Genomic DNA, 20,115 nt, shown 5'->3' with positions numbered 1-20,115 from the left:
GGTGTTTTAGATTACGCAGTAGTCAGTGGTTTTAATTCTGGATCACTCAGATCAAGGTAGCTCGTTTAGAGGTCTTTTGGCATCTCCCTGTGTTCCTGTTTGGTATCGCAAATTGACTTGTGCAATTTTTTTTATTAAAAGTGCTGTAAACTACTAAATGTAATGTACAAATGTAAATTTTCTGTGAAGCTGCTTTGCAACGGCTCCGCACCTCAAACAATTATTAATTAAAAAAAAATTTTTTTTGCACTATATACATTCATTGCGAATTATGAAAATTAAAAAGTACTTTTTTAGTACTTTAGTTTGTATTTATTTTTGGGTGGGGGAGTGGGGTTGAGTACCGCCACTTCTTTTTTTCTCTACTTCAAACATTGATTGCGTATCATATGCACGCCAAAGTAAATTTCTGCGTATAAATTATGCTATTGATAGGCATATTCATAAGACCGGGCTCATTTGTTTTTTTTTAAATGCCATAGCTGTCACACGTTATTAGCAGCTCACAATTATTTGTTGTACCTTAAATGTAACAAAAAGGTTTTTAACAAAGTTAATGTAATGACTTGTGTTTGATGATATTCGTCTATATTTACTTTGATTTATGGAGTAATATGGATTTCTTAACCTGATAAAAGGATTTATGTTAAAATAACACAGAGCAATAACATATAGGGCCTATTTTCACATCTATGCAAATGCATATAACATATTTGTAACTTAAATAAGTAATAAAAAAAGAGACAGTTATTGAACAATAAGGAGTAGTAACATTTGTACAGTCTTACAGTTACAACTGGCCCTTTGATGGCAGCCATAATGTTGAAGTGACCCTCAGTGAAAATGAGTTTGACACCCCTTAGACACTTCCTGACTGTATGCTTCTGTATGTTTATGCATTGCATCTTTTTTAGGGGGTCAATTAATCTGACCACTTGACCTGTATCTGTTGTAATAAAACTTTTTGGTTACACTTTACTTGAAGGGGTGTGCATAAGACTGACATGACACCTTCATAATCATGGCATGACACCTACATAATCATGACATGAGAAATGTCATGAATATGAAGGTTTTTTTATGCATGTTTATGACAACTGTCATTAACTCTCATTCGCTCAGTTATGTAATTTTTAATGCAAAGATGACATTGTTTGAGATGTCTTTGTTATGGGCTATGGTTAGGGGTAAGGGTAGGGTTAGGTCAAATAATGTCATATTTGCATTAAAAATGACATAACTGAGCGAATGACACTTAATGACAGTCGTCATAAACATGCATAAAACCTCCTTCATATTCATGACATGTGTCATGTCATATTATGAAGGTGTCATGTCAGTCTTATGCACACCCCTTCAAGTAAAGTGTTACCGACTTTTTTTCTACCATCTAAGTAGGAGGAGGAATGAGAGAGAGTTCTCACCCAATACTATTTAATCATAGTTGGGTCTGTTTTGAGTATGTAGTTCACATGACATGGTTCAAGTTTTCTGTGATTGTTTTAGTCAGCTTGAACTAAATCCAGCACGGCCACCCCAAAGTGCAGAACATTCTGACTTTGTGAAAAGGAATTATCTATTAATCTTACATTTCTTCATTATATAATTGCCCGATTTGTTAATATTTAAAGGAAAGCTCGCCATGGGCCACCACAGCCTAAAAAATTTATGAAAAAAAAAAACAATATGTTATCACACTTCATACAGCCATAAACTTTTTTTTTTATTCAATTACTATCGAAGCTTATGCTTACGGTTACATTCAAATCACAAGTCCTATAAACATCAACCTCCTAGGGCTGGGCGATATATAAAAAAAAAAAAAACTTGATATTGTCCATTTTTATGATATTAGATATACATCTCGATATGTTTGCATTTGCTTTTCAATCATAAAAAAATATGAATTGTTACAAAGTAAATACAAAATGTTTAGTGCAAATTTTAGCAGTTAAAAAAATCTAGACCAAGTGATCACTTACTGCTTTTTATTAAATGAACACGTGTATTTGTAACTGAAGTAGCGCAAAACAAGTACAGAAAGTGCATTCTGTCAATTGTTCGGTGCATGCAATTCACAATTTACACTGTGCAACTGGGGGAAATAATTAAACTGGGATAAGTATTTTTTTTACACGTTTTTAGCTAAGAACACAAGTCTGTCAACTGTCTCTGGTTTAAGAGAAGCTCTGTGGCATGAAACTATGTTCCCTCTGGCACTAAAAACCCTCTCAGATGGGAAGCTAGTTGCTGGAACACATAGGTATTTCACATAGGCACATAGGTAATAGGGCTGTGCGATTAATCGAAATCGAATCAGAATTGCGATTTGAGACGTTGCGATTTCCTATTCCAGAGCATATGCATGACTGCCAGCCTTGAGTTGCAGTCTTACTAACCACATTTTCCACTTGTTCTTAAAATCCCTATATAACATATGTAATACTTTAATAATTGACTCAAGAAATACAGTTCTTTATTTATAAAAAATAAACAAATATTTTCTGTGAAATTCAGTTATTAAGTTAATTCTGTAAAAGTAGTTATACCATTATAATCTTGCCTGCTGAAAAAAAAATATATAGAACCCCTCCTAAAACACAATAAAAAATGTAATGGATTTCAGGGTTATAATGGAAATTTGTTTGGTTTTAATGTAAACTATAATGGTGTCTATTTGATGGATTCTATTGATGGGATGTAATCTGGCAGATGGCAACCAATAGAACAACAGTAATTCCTACTGGAATAATGCCCAAAACAAAAAAGAATTTTGTAATGGTTTAATGGAAACTATAAGAATTTTTGTGATGGTTTCTATTGTTTTTTTCAGCAGGGTAATGATACTGTGCTGCACATTATTGACAATATTGAGCTGAAGTTTGACTTTGCAAATTTAAAATCGCAATATCTGTCAAAACAAAATTGCAATTTGATATTTTCCCCCAAATCGCACAGCCCTAATAGGTAATATATAAATTAATACCAAAGACTTATGCACTCTCTCTGTCTATATTATGAAAACTGGTAAAACAAATGAAAAATATTATAACAGTGAAATTCCTAATAGTAATTCCAAATTGCCATAGCCTATGTTTCTCTATTCAAGAGTATAAGTATTCAAGTATTCTCTCTATACAACCGAGTAAGTGCATTTATTCAGCGATCACAATCGCAAACAATACAGTCGAGATCTCATGACAGAACACAGACTGGTTGAGTGACACTTTCATTTAGATACTAAATTCCAGCTTGTTTGATGGTGTTTCAGATCATCGCGGCGGCACTTCCGCAATGAGCGAGCGAGCATGTGCCAGATTGCTTAAAATAAGCAAAACACTGGGCAGAAAATGTATGCTTGTAACAGTGAAGCTCTGATTCGGGAATTTGAACTATTGATATCTGGCAACCGCACTCATGAAAGCTTGTGTAGTAGATGTGTGTAGAGCAGTCTGCAATAACATTTCTCCTTTTTTGGACGTTAGGCACGTTCTTTTAGGAAAGTATGCTTGAATTTGAAATATTCAATATTCACAATATTTTCTAATTTTACATCATCATCAAAATTATTGCGATATTATCGCTAATATTCAATATATCGCCCAGCCCTACAACCTCCCACAATTATCTGATCGGCAATGGAGAAAACTGACAACACAATTTATAGAATAAAATTTCTGTTCCACTAGCCTTATCAAACAGAACTGCTTACCAAACAGATAATCTTTTTGTGCAAGTTTGGTGCACAGAAATTACAATTTATCTTTAAAATTGAAAAATTACAAAGCAGCAGCTCTAATAACCTGAAAGACCAAGAAGTTTCTGGCCTTGATGAGGATTCCCAGTTTCTCCAGTTCATCACTGTATTCAGACAGACCCACCACTTTATTATTGATGCGGTACTCTGATGAGGAACCTACACAAGACAAACAGAAAGCAGGAAAATTAATGATTCTTAAGAGACAAGAGAGCATTCTGAACACTCCATTCTATGGCTGTACAATCAGAAAATCGTTTACTCCTGTGGTCTAAAATGACCTACTTGTAGCATGTTTTTGAAACAACTGAACATTGCAGTCAATCACAGACATGTCAACGGTTCGTAGGTCTATGCTATTATTTTAATTTTGACTTCCAATGATTATGAAAACACGATAATTTAGATAAACTGTGCCACTTTCCGTCTCTTTCCTTTAAAAGAAGTGTGCCGTCACCCCTTCTTAAAAGCCCAAACTTAATGTCCAAATCAGTCAAATCATGTAACATAGCTGTCATAAAATGCAGTGTCTACTGTGGGACATGCTTTATTTTAAAAAGAGTTATTAAAAGCATCTGAAAAGGTCCAACCTACTGGCGTGCAGTCACTTAACGGCTGACACCTTTCTACACCAAATGCGAGTGTCGCATAAAAGGCAAATAGAAATCAATTATAATTACTGACACTGACTTCACGGAATACAATACCAAAGACTATAGAAATACAAACACGGTTCACTCCTATACTTATGAATGGGAGAAACTGCAACATCACAGAATAGTCCCACCTTCTAAATGAAAGAGCCAATCGCTGATTGGTAGTCACTGCATCACTGCAGCAGCCGTTAGAAGCTCTGGTTCCCATATGGCGCTTTTCCACTGCGTGGTACGACTCGGCTCAGTTTGCGTTTCCACTGCAGTTCAGTACCGCTTTAGAGTGGGCGGGATTATTCACATGTCGTTATAGTTGCGCCGCCTTTACTGCCACGACTCCTGAAAAACGTTTTCATTCCGCGTTGCCCCATCAAGCTCTCGCTGGATCTGCTCCTCTGCTATCAACGAGAGGAACATCTGTACTTCCTCAACACACAACGAAACAGCCACTTTTTGGTTGCTAAAAAAGGTGCGCTTGTTCAAAACAGTTGCGTTCGATCCTTCGCTGGCTGTGCTGATTTAAATCTAGCGGTTGTGTTGTGTTTGTGTCGCAAGTTCAGTGACGCAGGTAGTGACGATTCTCTCCGGCCAATCCGTAATCAACAGTTTACACGTCACATTTTGGTAATGGTACGGTTCACTTGGAACCTCAACCGAGGTGGTACTAAAAAAAGTACCAGGTACTGTACCCAGTGGAAAACCCCTCAAAAGTGAACCGTACCGAGCTGTACCATGCAGTGGAAAAGCGCCATTAGAAACCTGAGGCTAGACCAGCCAATGCACAGTCATAAAAATAAGCTTTTTAAACGCTATTTGCTCAATTTCTGCTGCCAACAGGAGAGAGCATCCTGTTTAAACAGCTCGTCCCTGTACAGATTTCAAAAGGGCTTTAGCCTTAGGAACAAGTGGATGTTTCACATTTAATGGCATCCCGAATCTTGAATCTCTTTCAAATACAGAAATTAAGTTCTCTTTCATGTCTTATTGTGCCTGATCAATTGAAATAATAGCTAAAATTTTGCAGAGATATCAAAAATGGCAATGAGAACTCTTACATTTCAAGATACCTAAAATGTTAATATCATAACAGTTACTTATTTTGTCATTTTGGTCAGATCGCCCACTCCTAGTATGAAGTCAATGAGTAACTGCAAATATCCGTGATCTCAATATTGTCCATAAAATCTTTTTTAGATTTCTGTCTCAATTGAGCAGCCCTAATTTTAATTTGGTCACACTTTAGTTTGGAGACCAATTCTCACTTATTAACTATGACTTATGCTGCAATAAACTTCAAATTTGCTGCTTATTAATATTTTGTAATGTAGTTGTTGTTTTGGTATGGGGTGGATTAAGGGATCTAAAATATGATCATACAGAATAAGGCATTAATATGTGCTTTATAAGTTGTAATAAACAGCCAATTTGCTAGTAGTTAATAATGAGAATTGGTCCCTAAATTAAAGTGTTACCTTTAATTTAAATTATATTCATCTAGATTAATAAATCATAAGTACAATAAAAATATTTTTTTTTAAATAAACAAATACGATTTTTGTCATAATCATGCAGCCCAAGTGCCGACTACTAATTTTGTTATTGTAAAACCACAACATAATGCTTCCAAAGTGTGTGACGTACCTATGATGAATCTGGAAAATGAAAGCTCCTGTCCACTGTCCAGCTGGTACACCATGGATACGAATGCTCGGTTAGCTGCAGGTTTACCCACTGGAGCTCCATGAATCAAATCCTTCAATGTTTTTACACGCAAGTTACTGGTCTTCTCTGCCAGAACAAAGCTGATAGCATCCATGAGATTTGATTTGCCTAGGAATAAAAAGTTTGCATTAGAAACATTTTTTAAAAAGCTTATAATGCAAAATACAACACAATGTTACGGACAGATGTAATTCAGCACAGAAGAAAAAATAAACACTGAAGAAAAAAAATCTTGACAATCCTTGGCTTGAAATATTCTCAAATCATGCTGGATAATGATCAAAATGTTAAGGGGGGGGATATATTTTTTAAACAGTGTATGGAAAACAAGCTAATGTTCATTCTAAAAACCTCAACACTTTGGATAATAAGGTATCTTACGTTTATGGGGCCTATAAAATCAAATGCTTATAACACACTTACCTGATCCATTCGGCCCTATAATCGCTGTAAACTTGTGGAAAGGCCCGATTATCTGTCTGCCTTTGTAAGACTTAAAGTTTTCTATCTCTATTAACTTTAAGTAACCCATGATGAATTATTTATTCCGAAGAGTTTGATAAAAATTAAATCGTCAAATTGTTCAGACCGCCCACTGCTAACGTTAGCATGAAAAAAGAGAGCGGGATCAAATTAATTTTAACTCAGAGCACGACGAATACAGACAACGACAGACGAATATTTCTCTAGAACAGCCTGCACTTCAATGCAGAAAAAATAAAATTAAACTATTAATATATAATGTGTTTTCGTTATAATATAAGTACAACACGCAGACAGAAACCTGCTACAGCGCGCGCGCGCGATAGCTATTCCATAAACACAACACATGTCGCGAGATGTCGTCGTCTTCTTCTGTGGTTCTTTTGGCGCATCGCATACCGACTTTTTAGGTGCATTCTGCCTCCTACTGTACTGGAGTGTGAAGTGACCAGACTAAGCGTATGTATTTTTAAACATAATGAACAAAATACACATCTATAATGCTATTGATGAATGCAAATAAACTAATATTAAGTAATGCACGTAAACAAATAAATAATAATATTAAAATGACATATATTTGAAGAAATATGAGAGTCTCTACATTCTGTTTCTAAAAACCATGTCTCTTTATTATTCCAACAAATTTCTGAGCCTTTTAAATTTTCATTTATTCCAATAGTGGAAAGTAGTTACAAATAAAGTCTCTTTCTTCAACTTTTGAATACAGAAAAAGATTTGTGTTTTTGTCTTCATACATTTGCATTTATGAACCAAAAAAATTAATTAATTAATAAATATGTTTCTAGCAAAAGTGGGCAGCGACTGAATCTTTGTCTCCGACAAATAATAAATTTTCCCAGAGAATACTTGAGTAGCCTACACACACAGTCTAGGTGTACATGATGAGATCTAGATTATATACTTAAGTTCACTGTTCTTAATCAACTTTAAACCTTTAAATGTTGACCAGATCCTTGTTTTGTGTTCAACCCTTATGCTCTGTTGGAGGCCATTTGAGACCCAAATTGGCGTTTGCTGAAAAAAAAGTACTCTTTATGAAAATGAGATTTCATGACTTTGTCAGCACTTGCTCACTCTAAATAAATGAATAAATAGGAAGAAAGGAAAAAGATATCTGCTTGTATGTTTTGTGAAAAAGTGTGAAAAAAGTCCCACCATATCATTCATAATAAATGAAAACGCGAGATGGCACAAGCTGCTCTCTCTTTTTTTTAAATAAAAAATCAGCATTGTGACACAACAATGTCGACAAAGTCCACGATGGAGAACAAATGCAAACACGTACATATATACACATATAACACCATGCTCAGGTTTGATTGTAATTTGTAATAATGTGTCATAATTGTCAAAAAAAGATACTTTAGTGCAAAAAAAGCTACATTTAAAAAACAAACCAAAAAAACTACATCTTTTACTATACTATACATTGAATCAGAACAAATCACAACCTTAAAAAGTATTTAACTTCTTCTACCCAACAAAGAATTGCCACCATTTCTGCAGTAAATACTGAAATCCCATTTTTTGACCTCCCATATTTTCCTAGATTGAAGTCTGGCACATAGAATGCTACTCCTGTATAACCGATCTCTGGATTTCTTGAGCCATATGTGTATATTGAAAAGAATATAAAATAAACTGTTTTGATATTCTATTGGATAGCTTTTAACCTTATTTAATATTAATAATTAATATTGTCCTTCTTAAATACTGTCATGAATCTGTAAACCAGCCTTGTTGATTGAATAACCATGGAGGTATTAGGGATGTCCTAACCCTTGATGAAAATATTATATTTTTAGTGACATTCCTTCAGCAAAACCTATTCCTGCTGATTTTATTTTCTCAATTTTCCCCTAATATTGATATTGCATTGCTGATATTGGAGCTGTTTTAATTGCACCTGTAATACATGTCAGTACTCATGCTTAAATAAACTCTAACCTCTTAAGCAAACTGACTGATCTGTTGTCAAAATATCCTGCAACTTTACTATACTAAAATGGTAGCCTATACTTAAAGACTGCTCAATTGGAACAACTAATTTTGTGCTTAATGCACTTTAATTGTGCAGAAGTAGTGCTGAAGTCCAACTAAAGATATACTGAGGTATATTTGATTGGCTAAAATTGAACTATTTCAAGGTAAACTTTAGGTACACTTTAAATATCTTGCATTTAAAGGCTGATATTATTTAAAGATCATGCAATCCTCATTAGTAGTGTCATTAAACATATTTTAGGCTTAATATTGTCACGCTACTGTATCTAGAGAACACGCAAGGAGAAGATGATGAGGTCAAATAGTCTTTTACAGTTTTTTAAAATTTGCTTTGGTACTATTTTCACAAGCAACTGCTACATTTTCAAAACTCCTAGTACTAATATCACAACAGATCATCAAAAGTGCAGTTTTTTTCAAACATTTCAGCGTATTTTCAATTGTCTTAGTATAATACACTCAATCACTGTTACGAATCCCGCATGCGGTCCGATTGCCACCAGAGGTCGCCCTTCCATTACACTGACTCTCCCATTACACAGACTGTTACATTTTCCCCTAATATTGATATTGCATTGCTGATATTGGAGCTGTTTTAATTGCACCTGTAATACATGTCAGTACTCATGCTTAAATAAACTCTAACCTCTTAAGCAAACTGACTGATCTGTTGTCAAAATATCCTGCAACTTTACTATACTAAAATGGTAGCCTATACTTAAAGACTGCTCAATTGGAACAACTAATTTTGTGCTTAATGCACTTTAATTGTGCAGAAGTAGTGCTGAAGTCCAACTAAAGATATACTGAGGTATATTTGATTGGCTAAAATTGGACTATTTCAAGGTAAACTTTAGGTACACTTTAAATATCTTGCATTTAAAGGATGATATTATTTAAAGATCATGCAATCCTCATTAGTAGTGTCATTAAACATATTTTAGGCTTAATATTGTCACGCTACTGTATCTAGAGAACACGCAAGGAGAAGATGATGAGGTCAAATAGTCTTTTACAGTTTTTTAAAATTTGCTTTGGTACTATTTTCACAAGCAACTGCTACATTTTCAAAACTCCTAATACTAATATCACAACAGATCATCAAAAGTGCAGTTTTTTTCAAACATTTCAGCGTATTTTCAATTGTCTTAGTATAATACACTCAATCACTGTTACGAATCCCGCATGCGGTCCGATTGCCACCAGAGGTCGCCCTTCCATTACACTGACTCTCCCATTACACAGACTGTTAGATCTCACCCGGACTACATTTCCCAGGTTCCATTTCCCTGATTACACTCGCACCTGTAGCCAATCACACACACTATATATACAAGGCTCTAACCACATAGCTACATCACGAAGCCAGCTCCCAGTCCTAGTTCTCAAGTCAAGTCTAGTCTAGTCTTGTTCATTGCCTGCTTTCACCCGTGTCTTGATTCTTGCCTGTTTGCCTCATATTGTCTGATCTCTGTCTGTCCTGGAGTCATTGCCTGCCTTAGATTACCCTTTGCATTGCCTTCTCAGACTTTGTTTGCACCTCGCCTGGACTATTGCCTGTTTGTGGATTACCCATTTTCTTCGCCCTCTGGATTATATTCGCCATCGATTGACCCACACCTGTTTTATAGATTACTCTTTCGTCTTGCCCCATCTATATCTGTTTGCTGGTGTTGACCACTGCCTGTTTTGACCTTGTCTTTTAGTAAAGCTTTGCATATGGACGCCTCTCGTCTCAGTTGCTCCGTAACAGTATACTCAGCCATACGAGGATCCAGCAGCTTTTCATGTAGACATTGGCCAGGTATGGACACTACAAGACTGTTATTAGCTCTCGAGCAGGGCACGCGATCGCTCGAGGACTATATTCAAGAGTATCTGAACATTGTTTGTTATTCTGATCTGCCGGACTGTGTTTTGATTTTGATTTGGTTTGACTTTTTCTGTGAGGGCATTAATCAACCGCAAAAGTCTAAGCTTATTTGCAAGGGTCCGTCTTCATCACTCAGTCAGTTTATGGATTATGCTTTGTTGTCTGTTGGCTCTTTGTTTACTGTGGGTGTCGTGGAGGAAGAACGCGACATCGCATCTGTGCTGGTAATGGCGGCTCCACAAGCTCCGGGAAATTTGAGCACACTGATCGCAAAAACAAGGCTCTGTCAAGTCACAGCTGCCAGTCCTGAGTCAAGTCAAGTCAAAGCTGCTCTTCCTGAGTCACGTCACAGCTGATCTTCCTGAGTCATGTCATGTTACAGCTGATCGTTCAGAGTCTCGTCACGTCACAGCTGATCGTCCTGAGTCACGTAAGGGAAGTTAGGTGGTTCGTGGGAATTTTTCAATTCAAATAAGTTGTCATTGGTTGCATAGGCGGGCGAGGGCTCGCACTCACTTTATGGACGACACGAGCCACTTATAGTAATAGTATTTTAACCCCTAACCACCTAAACTTCGCCATAGTCTTCTTCAAGCCTGCGGAGTGCCTATTTTGACCCCTAACCACCTAAACTTCACCATAATCTTCCTCAAGCCCGCGGAGTGCCTATTTTGACCCCTGACCACCTAAACTTCACCATAGTCTTCCTCAAGCCCGCGGAGTGCCTATTTTGACCCTTTACTACCTGTACTCCATTGTACTCTTCATCCCATTCACCGAGTGACTATCGTGACCAGTCGACTGCACGGGCACGGCCACGAGGTGCCTTTCATGCCCCCTAAATGCCTGTTTTTTTTTTGTCACAGTGAAAGGTATTTCTAAATCGGTTTAGAAAGGTCGCAGGACCTCAGAATTCTACATGAGGGTAGCCGAGGGTGCCCCAAGTTGCAATCCAGAGTTTCAAAGTTCTGTGTTGTCCCTAAGTGTGCGTTTTAGCAGTTCGGCATGATCCATACACGATTCAGCTTTCTCCATCCAAGAGGGTTTTCTGGGCCCCAGTGACTACCAGCAGGCCAAGTTTGGGGCCGAAACGGCCCCCAGGGGCCAAACTGCATAGCATCCCATGTACAACTTATCCCATGCATTTTCGTAGGTGTTTTGTGGACAGCGGAGTGTAAGCGTTGTTTCGCATAGCTAGAATCGACACCGCGTTCCGTGAAGTTTGGGGCCCCTCGGACCCCCGGGGGCCGGTGACACGTGCGACTTATTCCATTAATTTTTTTTATAGGTGCTTTGTGGACAGTGGCCGATCGCCCCAAAATTGACATATACATCACGTCTGGAGTTCCGTGTCTGTATCTGCTTAATTGGCAGAAAAAAAAACACCTTGACCACACACCACCTGTGAAGTTTCCATTGAATAAGTTGCAAGTGGGACGTTGGAAATACAGAGATCAAAAGGTTGCAGGGCCCCCGAAATTTGGTACAATGGCTGTCCAGGGGCCCCCGATTCAGGATCCAGAGTTTCAGAGTTCTAGATGACTTCTAAGCACGTTTCTGCAGTCAAAAAAAAATCTTTCATCTTCTTGTCAAACGTGCACAAACAACTTTGCATTCAATCGACACCGCGTTCCGTGAAGTTTGGGGCCCCTCGGACCCCCGGGGGCCGGTGACACGTGCGACTTATTCCATTAATTTTTTTTATAGGTGCTTTGTGGACAGTGGCCGATCGCCCCAAAATTGACATATACATCACGTCTGGAGTTCCGTGTCTGTATCTGCTTAATTGGCAGAAAAAAAAACACCTTGACCACACACCACCTGTGAAGTTTCCATTGAATAAGTTGCAAGTGGGACGTTGGAAATACAGAGATCAAAAGGTTGCAGGGCCCCCGAAATTTGGTACAATGGCTGTCCAGGGGCCCCCGATTCAGGATCCAGAGTTTCAGAGTTCTAGATGACTTCTAAGCACGTTTCTGCAGTCAAAAAAAAATCTTTCACATCAGATAAATTAATTCGAGAGGGTCTTAGAGGCTATGTGAGGAAGAGGCCTCTGTGAGAGATTCTTGTCAAACGTGCACAAACAACTTTGCATTAGAGGTAGATTATTTTTACTGAGTGAAACAGGAAGCGCCCACGTGCAACTTATTTGACGGCTTATTAGATAGGCTTTCCGTGGACAGTGCCTTTTTATGCAAACTAAGCCATTTTATGAACTCCAATGTACGTAAAACAGCTGGATGGTGTTTCCTGAGCACTGCACTGTAGGTTTTACTCAATAAAATCATCGTAGTCATGAAATTTGACCTGTTACTGTATCGTCCACTGAATGCCTGCGTAGGTCCTGTCAAATAGATTGCACGTGGGCACTTCCTGTGATTTTGCCAAGTCATACAGGAAGTGCCCACGTGCAGCTTATTTGACGGGACCTACGTAGGCTTTCCGTGGACAATACGTTTTTAAGCTAATTTTGCATATTGATGGCTTGTAATGTACATTAACCTGTTATACGACACTTACCGTGTACTGTACTGTATAATAAAACCATCATAATGGACAAAATATGACTCAATCCACAGTCCGCGAACAACCTGTGAAAATTCCATTGAATAAGTTGCAAACTCCCGTTGAATATACAGGGGTCAAAAGGTCGCAGGGCCCCGAAATTCGGTACTGTGGTAGTCCAGGGGCCCCCGATGCAGGATCCAGAAAGCAGAGTTCTAGATCACTTCTAAGCACGTGTTTCTGCAGTTAAGCCAAATGTTTGACATCAGGGCATTTAAATTCATTCAAGAGGGTCTTAGAGGCTATGTGATTAAGAGGCCTGTGTGAGAGATTCTTGTCAAACGTGAACAAACAACTTTGCGTTTGAGGTAGACACTCGTCTACTCAATATGGTGTTCGGGGGCCCTTACGCTACCAGCACATGAAGTTTGGGGCCCCTCGGACAACTTATTCCATTATGCAAGTTATGCAACTTATTCCATTCATTTTCACAGGTGTTTCGTGGACAGAGGACAGAAAGGTCCGATTTTTGATTTGGCTTAAAAAGACCCTTTGGCCACGAACCATCAGTGAAGATTCTATTCAATAAGTTATAAGTGGAACGTTGGAAATACAGGGGTCAAGAGGTCGCAGGGCCCCGAAATTTATCACAGACTACCGTCACGGGCCCCAAAATAGGGCCCCCAAGTTTCGTGGCTCTAGATGCTTCCTAAGCCTTTTAGGCCCTGAGAATGTAACTGCTGCACAGGTCCTTTCCCCATAGACCTTTTTTGACCGAGTCAAACAGGAAGTGCCCACGTGCAACTTATGCCGAGTTCACACTGCACGATTTTCAAAGACGTCGCATAACTGTTGGTTTCACACTGAACGACTATCTGGGGTAGCATTCAGTTGTTGCTGTGTTCACACTGCACGATGGAACGATGACAGGAGGTTACACACTGCATGACTTTACAATAGGAAGAATCACCGACAGCTCTGTCTGGTGCAGGGTTGCCAGGTTTTCGCTACAAAACCCGCCCAATTCATACTCAAAACTAGCCTGAAAATAGCCCAATTGCTTTTGAGGGGGTTCCCCAGTAAAATTCGTGTTCGGGGGTAAAATTAAAAATTTTTTGGTGGGGTTCTCCTGGTACAATTCACATTCCAGGGCCTAAATATCACGTTATTGGGGTCGCTTCAACCTTCTGACATAAAAAACAACAGCCGGCAATCGCGGATTTGGCAACACTGGTCCACAAACTACGTTTCATATAACTCCTCCCCGAACTTCCCGCTGCCCTGTATCTTGGTCTCTCATTGGCTGTAGGTCATCGCCGATGTGTTTTTCAGTCAGAACTCATTTCACACAGCGTGATAGTGAATCACTGACAGCTCCAGATATTTAGCATGCCAAATATTTCACGGGCGTCGGCGACGTGTCGGCGATTCCCTCAGATCGCGTCTTTGATAATTCACACTGCGTGATTGTCACTCGCGTGAACGAGCACCGATTTGCCTCCGATTTCGGGCATTTGTTGGTGATTTCGCAAAACCTTATTTGACGTGACCCAGATGGGCTTTCCATGGACAGTGGATTTTTACGCAAATTATGCCATTTTATGAGATCTAATGTACATGAATCTGCTGCATGGTGTTTCCTGAACACTGTACTGTAGGCATTACTCAGTAAAATCATTGTAGTTATGAAATACGACCTATTACTGTATGGTCCATGGAACACCTGAGTAGGTCCTTTCAAATAGGTTGCACGTGGGCACGTCCTGTGATTTTGCCGAGTCATACAGGAAGTGCCCACATGCAACTTATTTGACTGAACCTACGTAGGCTTTCCGTGGACAATGCGTTTTTGTGCAAATTAAGCCATTTTATGAACTCTAATGTACATGAATCTGCTGGGTGGTGTTCCCTGAGCACTGTACTGTAGGTATTGCTCAATAAAATCATTGTAGTAATGAAATACGACCTATTACTGTATCGTCCACATATACAGGGACCTGTGTAGGTCCCATCAAATAAGTTACACGTGGGACTGTCCTTCTTGTTCAGTCCACTTTGGTGGTCATACATCAAAAAATCCATTAATAAACCTATTTAGGTGGCTTCTCACCTCCTCCTGAATCCTCCTAAATCCTCAGAATTCCACTGACCACGAACAGTTTATTTTTTTATAATGGGATAGACTGTGGGTGGGACGTCCAGATCTCGGCTTCTGGACGTGATATCAAGCTGAAACCTGCGTTCCTGTGCTAGTCTGGACATGCCCTACTCATGTGGTGAATTTAAAGAAGATTGGAGAAACTGGAAAATTTTACCCAAAAAAAACTTAAAGGTACATAGTTTTATTTTAGCTGAATTTTCAAGATTCTCCAATCTTCTTGAAGTTCACACCACGAGTAGGGCATGTCCAGACTAGCACAGGAATGCAGGTTTCAGCTTGATATCTCTTCTCAAAGCTGAGATCTGGCCGTCCCACCTACAATCTATCCCATTATGAAAAATAGGCTGTTCATGGTCACATAGGTAATCAGGGGGACAAATAGGCTGTTCGTGGTCACATAGGTGATCGGGGGACGAATAGGCTGTTCGTGGTCACATAGGTGATCAGGGGGATGAATAGGCTGTTCGTGGTCACATAGGTGGTCAGGGGAACGAATAGGCTGTCCGCTTCCGGCCGTCACCATGGGGCCTCCCCGTCTTCGTGGGGAAGGAAAAATCGTCTAGGGGGCAGCGCGCACGTCCCATGGATAGCCTGTCATGAAGACGGCATCACGTCACAGCTGATCGTCCAGAGTTTCGTCACGTCCCAGCTGATCGTCCAGAGTCTCGTCATGTCACAGCTGATCGTCCAGAGTCTCGTCATGTCACAGCCAAGGTTATTATAGTTTTTAATTTTTTAATTTGTTTTATTTTAATATCGTTTTCAAATTTGCTATAAAATTCAGGTTAATTTTTATTAGTTTCATTCATATTTTTGTTAGTTTTAGTTTAGTTTTTATTTTGTGAACGCATTTTTATTTAGTTTTTATATAGTTTAGTTTCAGTTTTAGTTTCAGTTTTAATTAAAGTTTAGCAGAATTAGCAGATCCCTTCCAGAGCGCAGGCCAAAGAAAGACGTAGGCATAATTTAACCTTAGTGAGGCAAACATATAGCGACACAAAATTAACGCATGCTGAGATTGATTAGATAGTAAAAGTATACAAATATACGGCAAAAAATGCAGGCAAGCCTTTTTTTTACTAAATTAATCTACACAAGTCGCGCTTAATGTAGATTTCAATGATGTGTGTTGAGATATTTAGTATGAAAATAAATGTAGCCTGATTTGGTTATAAGTCTTTTCTTATTTAACCATAATCATGATATTGTAACTGTGGTGTCTTGCTCACTTTTCCGTGAACAGCCGTGCATCAATCAAAACTAATGAACTAATGAAACTAATGAAATTCAATAATAACGGCAATCACATTTAACAGTAAAGGCTTGTGTTTGAATGTTCTTTTCATTTATGAAGAATTATAAGCATGTGTATGATGTGATTTAGCCAATGCACATTTGTTCAAAAGCCTGGCAGAGTGATCACAAGATGCTAGGCAAAAGTGTTGTGTTGTTTACAGAAAGGATGCGCGTTCTCATCTTTTTTCTGTTAATTTGTCATGTGTTGGGCTGCATGTCTTTTTCTTCAAAGCACCAACTTAGAATGCCTAATGATGGTTTGATTGCTTATGTTACATGATCAAATAAATAATCTTGCTTACCTGATGTAATAGATTTAATGCGAGTGCGGTTCGGGTAGCGACTTTATGTCAAACGGTTCTAGTCTGGTACAGAATTAAATTAGCACTGCTGTCAGATAATGGGTTGGGTGTTCTGTTAAGTACTGCTGGTGCACGTTTACCAAACAGGACCCGTGCAGGCTTTAAACTGCTTTGCGTCTCTCCGTCAGGTAACCATGTGCATGATGCGCCATTACAGGTAGGCTATTTCCCTAAACCTCCACACAGCTCGTATATTTTTCCGCCAAGGGGTGAGAACGTAATGATTACGAAAAAGATTATTTATTTTTGATAATTATTATTTTATTTCAGTTAGTTTTTCAATAACTTTTGTTAGTTTAGTTTCGTTTGAGTTTTTCAATTATTTTGATGTTTTTATTTTATTTCAGTTTACGAAATTGTTTTTTCATCAATCGTTTTAGTCTTAGTTTTAGTTTTAGTTTTCAAAAATAACCTAGGTCACAGCTAGGCATGGGCCGATTATCAAGGTATACCGCGATTTGAACATTTCATGGTTTCAAAACCACTAACATTTTCCGTTATACCGTTCCAGCGGTGTACACAGTTTTTCATGTCTCCTCAAAGACTGAAAGTGTAGGAATCCATGAAGTTGAGTGCTGTGTAGAGAGTAACACGACCCTCTTCCCCCTGTTGGTGGGAGCGAGCAGTCAGTCATGTGTGCGTAGAATGGCCGAACTAAAGGAGCTGCCCCTGGAACTTACGTGATCGGCAACCGGCCGTTTATTGTTTTATTGCAGCCGATCTCTGTTCTGGACTTGCACAAACTACGTTGCAATGCATATCATTTTCCAAATGTAATTTCTTTGAAAATATGAAGTCTGGACGCACAGAGAAAAATACTGTAACAGGCAAATCACTCATGATGCACAAACTATTGGAAGAAAATCCTCAATATTGATTTGGGGGTTTATACGAACGTGTTTCTGAGGGGCACTGACTGTCTTCAGAAACATTTAGATGGTAGGGTGAATTAAGGTGGATTGGGACAGTTTTTTGGTTTCTTGCCATAAATTAAAAACATCAGCCGAACACATGATATATTTCTGTAATACTGAAGATATTACACATTTGAGAAGGAAACAATGTTATATTATGATGAAAGGATGCGTGACGTACGCTTTTCTGTAAACTGAGCCCAAAAATTGTTTTGGTAACATTTGGGTGATTGGGACAAAACGTTTGGGTGATTGGGACAGCACACTTTTTCATTAATTTAGGGTAGTGTAAGAATATTTGCTGTATTGCACAAGTTAGTTCATACTTTAATATAATTTTATGCAATATTTAATTTTTTGTTCATCATTATTAAGAGCCCATGTGTATTTCTGTTCAACTTTATTTCTCACTTCATAAATCCATCCAAAATTCATACAATACAGCATATGTAACTGAGGCAAAGAAGGCTTTGAAAACATTTAAAAATTAAATATTAGACAAGTTAAAAAAATGCTTGAGGTCCAAAAAAATTAAAATAATAATAATAATAATTGTTGGGTGGCCCCATCACCAATTAACTGTTTGAGAAAGAAGTTGCAAGAACCTTTAACAGAAACATGAATATGATTTATTACTGCAACACAACTCATTAAAAAAAAGTTTTTGCTATTTTCAAAACACTTCTATTTCAGAATTTTTATTTTAGCAAAAATCTAGCTAGTTCATGACTATTTTTGTGGTTGAATAGGTCTTGCATAAATAAAAAAGGTTGGAAACTTTACCCTGGATGAACAAGGAAATCCGGCTCCTACTGAAGGCACGTGACGCTGCTTTCAAATCTGGCGACCGTGAAGCCTATACAGCTTATCCAGGTCCAATCTGAAGAGGGGAATTCAATCTGCTAAATACAACTACAAACTGCGCATTGAGGACCGATTTAAAAACAACTACCCTCGGCACATGTGGACAGGCATCCATGCCCTCACAAACTATAAACCAGCAAACAGCTCACCCCCAACCAGCAATGCCACCTTCCCTGATGAACTGAACAACTTTTATGCTCGCTTTGATCATGGAAACACAGATCCACCCATCAAAGCTGTGCTCACATCTGACGACCTGCCGCTCACAATTTCCAACACTGACGTGTGCTCCACCTTGCGTAAGGTGAATGCACATAAAGCTGCCGGCCCTGACGGCATCCCTGGCCGAGTGCTTAGGGCCTGTGCAGAACAGCTGACTGAGGTATTCACCAACATTTTCAACCTCTCTTTGGCCCAAGCCATTGTTCCCAACTGCTTTAAAACAACTACCATTGTACCCGTACCAAAACATGCTGGCGCAGTGGTCCAATGACTTCCGCCCAGTTGCTCTTACTCCCATTATTGCAAAGTGTTTTGAGAGACTGGTCCTCTCCCACCTGAAAACATGCTTGCCCCCAACACTGGACCCATACCAGTTCGCCTACAAATCCAACAGGTCAACGGAGGATGCCATCGCCTCAGCTCTCCACTCTGCCTTGACGCACCTGGACAGAACCAACACATATGTCAGGATGCTATTCATTGATTTCAGTTCCGCCTTCAATACTGTGATCCCATTCAAGCTGATCTCCAAGCTCTGTGATCTTGGCATCTGGACCTGGACCTGGACCTGTGATCTTACCTCTGTAACTGGACCCTGGACTTTCTCACCAACAGACCATAGTCTGTTAGGATCAGTAACCACACCTCCTCTGTCCTCACTTTAAACACTGGGGTACCACAGGGCTGTGTGCTGAGCCCAATACTCTACTTCCTTTTCACCCACGACTGCATACCTGTGCATGGCTCTAACTCCATAATCAAGTTTGCAGATGACACCACGGTGATAGGCCTGATCAGTGGCAATGATGAGACGGCCTATAGGGATGAGGTTCAGCATCTAGCAACGTGGTGTGCCAACAATAACCTTGCACTCAACACCCAGAAGACCAAAGAGCTGATTGTTGATCACCGGCGGACTAAGAAGGACCACGCTCCCATCTACATTGATGGGGCTGAAGTGGAGCGTGTGGCGAGCTTCAAGTTCCTTGGTGTCCATCTCTCTGAGGATCTTTCTTGGTCCCTCAATACCTCCACACTGATCAAAAAGGCACAACAGCGCCTTTACTTCCTTAGGAAACTAAGGGAAGCTCACCTGTCCCCCAACATCCTACTGAACTTTTACCGTTGCACTATTGAAAGCATTCTCACAAGCTGCATCACAGTGTGGTATGGCAACTGCACTGTTTCGGACCAGAAAGCCCTCCAGCGGGTGGTGAAAACTGCCCAATACACCACTGGTGTTGGGCTACCCTCCATCAAAGACGTTTACCACAA

At 39.2% G+C, this 20,115-nt stretch overlaps 1 protein-coding gene across 1 annotated transcript in view; it reads right to left on the bottom strand.

Annotated features, from left to right (window-relative positions):
- Window positions 1–6,950, bottom strand: part of LOC107568473 (structural maintenance of chromosomes protein 1A-like) — a 62,259-nt gene extending 55,309 nt beyond the window's left edge. The window contains exons 1-3 of the mRNA XM_016254443.1: window positions 6,556–6,950; window positions 6,052–6,240; window positions 3,804–3,916 (exon numbers count right to left, since the gene is read on the bottom strand). Of these exons, the coding sequence (XP_016109929.1) occupies window positions 3,804–3,916; window positions 6,052–6,240; window positions 6,556–6,664 (411 nt within the window). The 5' untranslated portion in view covers window positions 6,665–6,950. The remainder of the gene's footprint in view (window positions 1–3,803; window positions 3,917–6,051; window positions 6,241–6,555) is intronic.
- Between the last annotated feature and the right edge of the window lie 13,165 nt (window positions 6,951–20,115).

This window comes from Sinocyclocheilus grahami, unplaced genomic scaffold (assembly GCF_001515645.1).
Source record: "Sinocyclocheilus grahami isolate Dianchi unplaced genomic scaffold, SAMN03320097.WGS_v1.1 scaffold1248.1, whole genome shotgun sequence".
NCBI lineage: Eukaryota > Metazoa > Chordata > Actinopteri > Cypriniformes > Cyprinidae > Sinocyclocheilus > Sinocyclocheilus grahami.
The sequence above is the reverse complement of the archived record's forward strand: the minus strand, read 5'-3'. Positions and strand labels throughout refer to the sequence as shown.